The sequence below is a fragment of the Cucurbita pepo genome, chromosome LG06 (assembly GCF_002806865.2).
Source record: "Cucurbita pepo subsp. pepo cultivar mu-cu-16 chromosome LG06, ASM280686v2, whole genome shotgun sequence".
Lineage (NCBI taxonomy): Eukaryota > Viridiplantae > Streptophyta > Magnoliopsida > Cucurbitales > Cucurbitaceae > Cucurbita > Cucurbita pepo.
In genome coordinates this window covers 5,680,867-5,690,008 of record NC_036643.1, presented here as the reverse complement: position 1 = coordinate 5,690,008, position 9,142 = coordinate 5,680,867, and the positions used below count along the sequence as shown (strand labels likewise).

General features: G+C 33.6%; 1 protein-coding gene across 1 annotated transcript in view; it reads right to left on the bottom strand.

The window, feature by feature from the left end:
• The window catches only part of LOC111796586 (transcriptional corepressor SEUSS-like), a 9,667-nt gene extending 7,148 nt beyond the window's left edge, over nt 1-2,519 (bottom strand). The window contains exons 1-3 of the mRNA XM_023679275.1: nt 2,144-2,519; nt 274-1,676; nt 64-183 (exon numbers count right to left, since the gene is read on the bottom strand). Coding sequence (XP_023535043.1) covers nt 64-183; nt 274-1,338 — 1,185 coding nt within the window. The 5' untranslated portion in view covers nt 1,339-1,676; nt 2,144-2,519. The remainder of the gene's footprint in view (nt 1-63; nt 184-273; nt 1,677-2,143) is intronic.
• Nucleotides 2,520-9,142: the final 6,623 nt, after the last annotated feature.

Genomic DNA, 9,142 nt, shown 5'->3' with positions numbered 1-9,142 from the left:
CACCCACCCACCCCACCACAAGTTCAAGAGAAGCCAACGTTACAGGGTTTTCTTGCAGCAAACCTGCGGAAATACACCAGTTGTTTGGCGACCATTTCCATACATGGAAACGCACCATTTCTTTTTGGCATGGGGAGCGAAGAAATCTGCAACAAATTCCCTCCAGAACTCAATATTGTTGTCCTACAAAACAAACGTGATTACACAGATTATATGGCTTATATTCTAGGTTGTACTGCTACCAAATGAAACAACTGAGTGACATAATCTTACTTCAGGCCTCTTCTGTTGTGAGCACATATAATTTGTTAAACGTCGGGCACACATGCCAGGTTCATAAACTGGTTTTACAGGGGATCTCAAGGGCAAATTTTGTTGTTGAAATTGTTGAGGCAAATGCGGTCTTTGCTGAGGTATAGCCTTCAGGAGTTGCTGTTGGTGTTGAAATTGCAAGAGTCTTTGGTGTTGCAAAAGACTAATCTGCGCAGCAGTAGCAGCCTGAGAGGACTGCCTAGACATACTGAGTAACTGCTGTTGTTGCTGTTGTTGTTGATGTTGATGTTGCTGCTGTAGAAACAATGACTGATCAGATTGTTGAGGTTCCAATTTCACAGGACCCAAGTTTCTCATTGATTGAAGTTGTTGCGGTTCCAGTTTCACAGGGCCAAGATTCCTCATCGACTGCAACTGCTGCTGCTGCTGTAGTTGCTGCCCTTGAAGATCATTATTATTCATTTGAGGCTCTAACTTGACAGGTCCAACACCGCATAAGCTTCCCCGAATAGGTTGGAATTGATGTTGTTGCTGCTGTGAGTGCTGTGTGTTATTAGAGGAAGCGAACTGTTGCATTGAGTGCTGACCATGTTGGAAGTTCTGGGGTTCAATTTGCTGTGGCTGCTGTTGATTGGGTATTATTTGGCTGCTAGGATGGTTTGAAAACTGTTGCCCTGAAACTTGACTAGATGAACCAGGGTTTGGTGTATTTGATGCCACCAATGACGACGGGGTATTGTTGAAGTTCATACCATTGCCAACAAGTGAAAATGGATCTGACTCGGTAGCAGGGTCCATACCTACTCGTTGGCTGTTTCCAAGGCCTGAGGACCCAGAATTTGGAACTCCATTCCCAAATGACTGATTAAGGAGAGAAGACATACTGGGTGTATTACCAAGCATATTCATACTGCTAAACTGAGTCCGTGGGGATACAAGAGAAGGAAAAGCTGACTGAGAAGGCAGCCCCCCTTGTGCTCCCATCATTCCAGAATTTGATCTCAAAAGCGATGGTGGAACAGACTGCGCACCACCAACGGGAGTAGATGGCCCCGAAGGTACCATCTTCTTCAAAAATCTATACACACTACTGAAGAAGGGGGATTAGGAAAACTATCTAAAGTAACATTAACTGACTAATACACAAGAAATCGTTCAAGGCACATAAGAGGGCTCAATCCAAAGAGCATTTGTCCCCAACAATCCTGGTTGCAAACTTCATAGTCGTTATGATGAACGAATAGAAACGGAAAAGTTTTGAGCCTCAGCTCATGGTGCGAATTTTTACTGAATAATAGCCGAAGACCAAACGATGCTGAAACGATGGAACAAGCCCTGTTTTTTAACATTCTACAGCCAGACAATCTTCACTAGAGTAATCCTTGAAGGGCTTTCGCATGAATCTGTATATAATACAATGAATTTTAGGCAACATTCACCTCATCTTCATAAACGAAAACGCTAAAACTTCATCAAAGAAATCTCATATACAACTCAAAATGTACATTGAAGTCATCACAATTAAAGGAAAAAAAAGAACTAAAACATCAGACAAACACAAATCCTCAAGATTAAAAAACGACAAACAATTGGAAAAAGATTGTACCGATAACAACTATCTTCGAAACTCCAAACTAAAATTCATCCCGAACTAAGATAACAAAAAAAAATTGAAAATCATCAAGAGTACAACAAACACCTGATGATTATAAACGAAATAATAATAAATACAAAAAAAAANAAAAAAAAAACATAGAGAAAATAGTAAACGATCCGAAGACTGAAATAGTGAGATAAACAAAACCACATCAAGTTAAGCGAAGCAAATTCCAAGAAGAAAAACAAAATGAAGTAGCCAAAAAAAACTCACCGGCAAGCAAGTAATACTCGAACAGAGAAAAGTTCCAATTCCAAAAGCCCTGACGAGATTGAATGGAAGATTTCAACAAAAAAACCGATCAGAAGATTTGAAGAAACACAAAACTGAAGTAGAGACGAAATTTGAGTTGAATTATTCCAAAGCTATCTCCGTCTTTCACACTTTTCTTCAGAAACCGGAATCGAGTACAGAAACTGCAACTCCTTGTCTAGGGTTCCACAGAGTGAAGTTGCGGTGGAGTGATATTTTCTCTCTCATTAACCAAAATTGTGCAAAAATCCAGTTCTTCGCCGTCTGGCGTATAGATATAGAGAGAGGGAAGAGGGTTTAGAGAGAGAAAGCTGATGGGTGTCCTTGTGGACGTCAAACTTCTATTAGATCTGATTGAATTTTCTTCATTCCTTCTCTCTCTTATTCTATGCGACAAACCAAGTCAAACGCCATTCTTCTTTCATTAAAAACATTTTTGCTCATACATACATACATACATACATACATACATCCATGCCCATACATATTATNGATTATAAACGAAATAATAATAAATACAAAAAAAAAAAAAAAAAAAAAAAAAAAAAAAAAANATTATCATCATTATCATACATCCGTCATCTTAAATATTAATTCTTTTTAAATTCCGAGAAATTATAAGTTTTGTCGACGTCTATCAACTCCTAATTTTTGTAACTATCGTTAATAATAATAATAATTATTATTATTATTATTATTATTATTATTATTATTAAAAATATTAAAAATTAGAATTAGAGATTAAATTGTAATTTTATTCGTAATAAAATCTTATAGGAATATTTGGAGGTAAATGAGACAGTAGTAATATTGAGATTTATATTCTAAAATCTTATAATTAATTATTTAATTTTGAAAGATAATTTTAATTATATTATATGAAATTATTAATATAATCTTGAATAGTATATGGCTAAGCAACAGGAAAATTATGTTCAAATTTTATGTTGATAACACTATCGATACGGTCTATTATAAACGAATTGATCTAAATCGTTCTGGAGATACATGTAAGTGAGGTATATGTACAATGAGTCTGTATAACATTGTACTATAAAATATTTTATCTATATGAATTTGTTAATTAAAAAAATTTATATTTCACATGATGATCATATGCAACTCGATCTTAATTTAAGTAAATTATGAACTACGTTCGTACTTTGATTAGGGTAAGTAAATTAGTAGTTTAACGATGGTAGGACTGAACATGGGCCCACTCTCTCATTAGCCTAGACCAGACTCGTTTGGGATTAGATCATAAATAAATTGTTCTCATCAGAAAATCGTGGTTACGAATGTGACCTAATTGTAATTATGAATAACTCGTGAATGATTGACTTGTTTATAATGATTATATCAATCGATCGAACTTGTTTTATAGTATAAAAATGTAACTTTAGGTTTATAGTAGAGTGACCGTAGTTAATTAATGTGATTAACTAAAATGTTTAATTAATTAACTTTGATCATCTTATAATAGGACGTTAACTATTTGAGTGGACTTAAACCTACCGATTATAAGTTACAATAATATAAAATTAATTATTTGAACTTTTTAATTAATTAATTTTCATTCATTAACTATAAGTCACTCCAATATAAATATAGAGTTGCAAGTCCCTCCCGTGTATAGTTTACTCATGCATGGTAGGACAAGTTATCTACTTTGATATGAGCATTATAACCGGATTGATCATGAGAGAGCGATAAGATGTAATTATTGAAGTAAACCAAACCGAACAGATGGGGCCTCAAGGTTCAAATCAACCTCTACTACTCTGTCGTATAGAAAGAAGTGAATTCTATTCAATAAAATTATATTTCTAGCTTGGCTAAGTCCCGGAGGTATATTGAATCGGTCAGTCATTCTCTCATTTAAAGAACAAGTTCTATAGACAACCGTTCATAACTTACTTATGATTAAGATGGAGTCGTACACAATCATCTTATAAATATTAATCTTCTCAATCCCAATTACGTGTATTCGGTTAAGCAAGTCCGACCTCCAAATGGATTTATAAGAGAGATAAAATTTTGTAGTCTAATTTTATGAAGACTAAGTTTATAAGATATCTTCACTCACCCACGATCCATTTCAATCAAAATATTTGTAACAATTACTTTGTATAATTGTGTTACACCTAATTTCATTCCTATACTACAGACTCTTTAGGTTATCACTCACGTCAACCATATTACATTAATAACTTTTGAAAATAAAATAATCAAATTTATTATTAAGAGTAAAATAAAATAATCAAATTTATTATTAAGAGTAAAATAAATAATTACGACGGCAATTATGAGAAGCTCTATTATTATAAATGAATTCGGGCACGAATAACCGAAGTCATCACCGAATTCAAATAACAAACCGTTCATCTTTCAAAACTGCAATATAATAATAAAGAAAACAAGTGTGAGTCGTAATGAAATAGACGGAATCAACTGACAATACTGTAAAAGTAAAAACGCATTGCAACCTTGTGAGTTGTTTGATTTTGGATGTGATGCCTCCAAAGCCTCGATGGAGCCGTACAACATATTTGTTTTGAATCCTTAAAGTTGTAGGGCTCCTCAAAAAAGAAACGCACACGTAGAGGTTGATGGGTCCACGAAGAGAGACTAAATTGCCTAGATGTGCACGGATTTGAAGCCGAATGTCAAATACATCAAAGCTTACCACAAATTACGACATTTCACACGTACGTTATAACAAATTAGATCGAGCCTTTCCGAATGTTTTGAAGCTTCGAAAGTTCGATACTTCCACGAGAATTAAGGATCGTGTTTGACTATTTCTTTGACTATTATCGACTAATAACTTCAGTTACTATAACAAGAAGTTAGTTTCAATCCTAGGTAGGTTGGTTCTTAGACATAAAAGGCAACGAAGATATTTTTATTATGATGTGTTGTATTAGTATTTTTTCGAAGAGAATCAGAATCACAAGCAGTTATAGATCTTACATCCAAGACAACAAAACATTTTTTTATAAGCGAGTGTAAACCTATCTCTAACCACCAGTTTTAAAACCGTTAGAGGAAGCAAAAAAAAAAGGACAATATCTTCTAGCCATGGGCTTAGAGATGTCTACAGAACAAGGCAAAGACGGTCGAGCCTTCTTCATTCTAGTCCTGACCTCCTATATCAATCATCATTTTCAACAAGTTTTCGAGGAAAATAGACGTACTTCCAAATTTTAAGGACTTCGGCTTAGAGATGTCCACAGAATAAGGCAAAGACGGTCGAGCCTTCTTCATTCTAGTCCCGACCTCCTATATCAATCATCATTTTCAACAAGTTTTCGAGGAAAATAGACGTACTTCCAAATTTTAAGGACTAAAAAGACTCTGTAATCAAGATGCAAAGTTGTAAAGTGACCGAGTTTATATTCGATTGCATATGTAGTTCACTCATATTATCTTCAGTCCTTTTAAGTCATTTTTTAATATTACCGTTTAAATTCAGAATAAAAATTTAAATCTACACCGACCCATTTAACCAATTGAGTTATACGCTTACGAAATTAAAAAAAAAAATTATCAATTAATAGAATATTTTGAAGTCAAAAGGCTATATTTAACACCATACATAAGTACCATTAATATAATAACACACAAATTAACTTTATTTTAATTTTTATATTTATTTCTTTATTAGGAAAGAAATCATATTTTGTTGGTAACAAACAAAATTTTCCACTCCCTCCTCTTCTGATTGGATAATAACAGCTAGATATTTATTTATTAATTTTTAATAATCTTTCCAAATTAATCAACATTATATTTTTACATAAAATATAATAAATTCCCTATTCTTTTATTTTAAAAACAGAGCCGTAATCCTCTGCTTTACACACCCCAAACTACAATACGTGTCATATTTTTAGTGGCTGAAACTTAGACCACACGATAGTTATCATGAACTCGGCTGTACTTAACCGGATCTTAAAATAATATTTTATTAAGATTAGAGAATCTTCTTTAGTCCAACTGTCCGCTTAGCTGACAATTTCCTCTTTAACGGACGTTATGCCCTTTTCCCCACAAAAATATAACGGCGCCTTCGAAGCACGTGACGCCATTCAAAAGCACGTGCCACTATGTATGTGTTGATGAGGCCATGTCCATGCATGGACATACATCGAATTAATTAATTAATTATTATTTTGGAATATATTGGGTTCATAATTAATGAAAAGAAAGGGGGAAATTACTCNTTATTATTATTATTTTAAAACTTTATATTATATGATGTTAGAGGGGATTAAACAATATGAAAATTAATGTGAATCTTACAAAATTGAATAAAGCACATTGGTTGATTGGAAATAATTAAATAGGTCAAAATCAAAGTCAATTCAATTAAATTCGTAATGGGATTATACAAAGTCACGAGGCCATTGGAATATGATGAAAGTTTAAACCAAGATTTGGAGTGGTAAATGACCAAAATACCCCTAAGAGAATTCTAAGATGTTTTCAAAACCGTAAAGGACTCGAAATAATAAGGAAGTTTATATGAGACTCACACAGTTACTCGTGTGAGATCTGGAGGGATTATGACAACTTTGAGATATGAACCAAGGGAAAAAGTACATAACTACCCTCAAGACAGTTTATAAGAAATCAAGGTTCTTATGGTTACCATGTTACAAGATGTCTATGAAAGATTTATGCATGGGAAGAAATGATTATGACTTATATGGATTAGGGTGCACTTGTTAAGAATTTTCATTTGTTGTGCTTCAAGAATTAACGAACTTTTAGAACTAGAACTCGAGATATCTTAAAGACCTCTTGATGAGCAGTGGAACATGATCCTATGACGTAGACTATGTCACAGGGAACGCATGAAGTCCTGGACGTAGGAACTCATACTATGTTGTAAGGAACACATGAAGCCTTGGACATTGGTACGCATATTGTATTGTACGAAACGCAAGAAGCCTTGGACATTGGTACGCAGATTGTATTGCACAGAACGCAAGAAGCCTTGGATGCAAGTATTAAGCTATGTTGCGGGGAACACATGAAGCCTCGAGCATAGGTCAAGATTGAGTTATTCACTGAACATAGGACCCCACAAGAAAGGCAAAGACGGTCGAGCCTTCTTCATTCTAGTCCCGACCTCCTATATCAATCATCATTTTCAACAAGTTTTCGAGGAAAATAGACGTACTTCCAAATTTTAAGGACTAAAAAGACTCTGTAATCAAGATGCAAAGTTGTAAAGTGACCGAGTTTATATTCGATTGCATATGTAGTTCACTCATATTATCTTCAGTCCTTTTAAGTCATTTTTTAATATTACCGTTTAAATTCAGAATAAAAATTTAAATCTACACCGACCCATTTAACCAATTGAGTTATACGCTTACGAAATTAAAAAAAAAAATTATCAATTAATAGAATATTTTGAAGTCAAAAGGCTATATTTAACACCATACATAAGTACCATTAATATAATAACACACAAATTAACTTTATTTTAATTTTTATATTTATTTCTTTATTAGGAAAGAAATCATATTTTGTTGGTAACAAACAAAATTTTCCACTCCCTCCTCTTCTGATTGGATAATAACAGCTAGATATTTATTTATTAATTTTTAATAATCTTTCCAAATTAATCAACATTATATTTTTACATAAAATATAATAAATTCCCTATTCTTTTATTTTAAAAACAGAGCCGTAATCCTCTGCTTTACACACCCCAAACTACAATACGTGTCATATTTTTAGTGGCTGAAACTTAGACCACACGATAGTTATCATGAACTCGGCTGTACTTAACCGGATCTTAAAATAATATTTTATTAAGATTAGAGAATCTTCTTTAGTCCAACTGTCCGCTTAGCTGACAATTTCCTCTTTAACGGACGTTATGCCCTTTTCCCCACAAAAATATAACGGCGCCTTCGAAGCACGTGACGCCATTCAAAAGCACGTGCCACTATGTATGTGTTGATGAGGCCATGTCCATGCATGGACATACATCGAATTAATTAATTAATTATTATTTTGGAATATATTGGGTTCATAATTAATGAAAAGAAAGGGGGAAATTACTCTTTTGCCCTCCCTTTCTTATTTTGTCTCCTAAAATTAAGAATTTTTAATTTAATATTTAAAGATTAAGGTTTTAAACGTGACATTTTATTCGAAGCTAAATAAATTATTAAATATATTTTAAAGAATTAGTTATTCAAGTATATTTATTAATTTAANATGTGAATCTTACAAAATTGAATAAAGCACATTGGTTGATTGGAAATAATTAAATAGGTCAAAATCAAAGTCAATTCAATTAAATTCGTAATGGGATTATACAAAGTCACGAGGCCATTGGAATATGATGAAAGTTTAAACCAAGATTTGGAGTGGTAAATGACCAAAATACCCCTAAGAGAATTCTAAGATGTTTTCAAAACCGTAAAGGACTCGAAATAATAAGGAAGTTTATATGAGACTCACACAGTTACTCGTGTGAGATCTGGAGGGATTATGACAACTTTGAGATATGAACCAAGGGAAAAAGTACATAACTACCCTCAAGACAGTTTATAAGAAATCAAGGTTCTTATGGTTACCATGTTACAAGATGTCTATGAAAGATTTATGCATGGGAAGAAATGATTATGACTTATATGGATTAGGGTGCACTTGTTAAGAATTTTCATTTGTTGTGCTTCAAGAATTAACGAACTTTTAGAACTAGAACTCGAGATATCTTAAAGACCTCTTGATGAGCAGTGGAACATGATCCTATGACGTAGACTATGTCACAGGGAACGCATGAAGTCCTGGACGTAGGAACTCATACTATGTTGTAAGGAACACATGAAGCCTTGGACATTGGTACGCATATTGTATTGTACGAAACGCAAGAAGCCTTGGACATTGGTACGCAGATTGTATTGCACAGAACGCAAGAAGCCTTGGATGCAA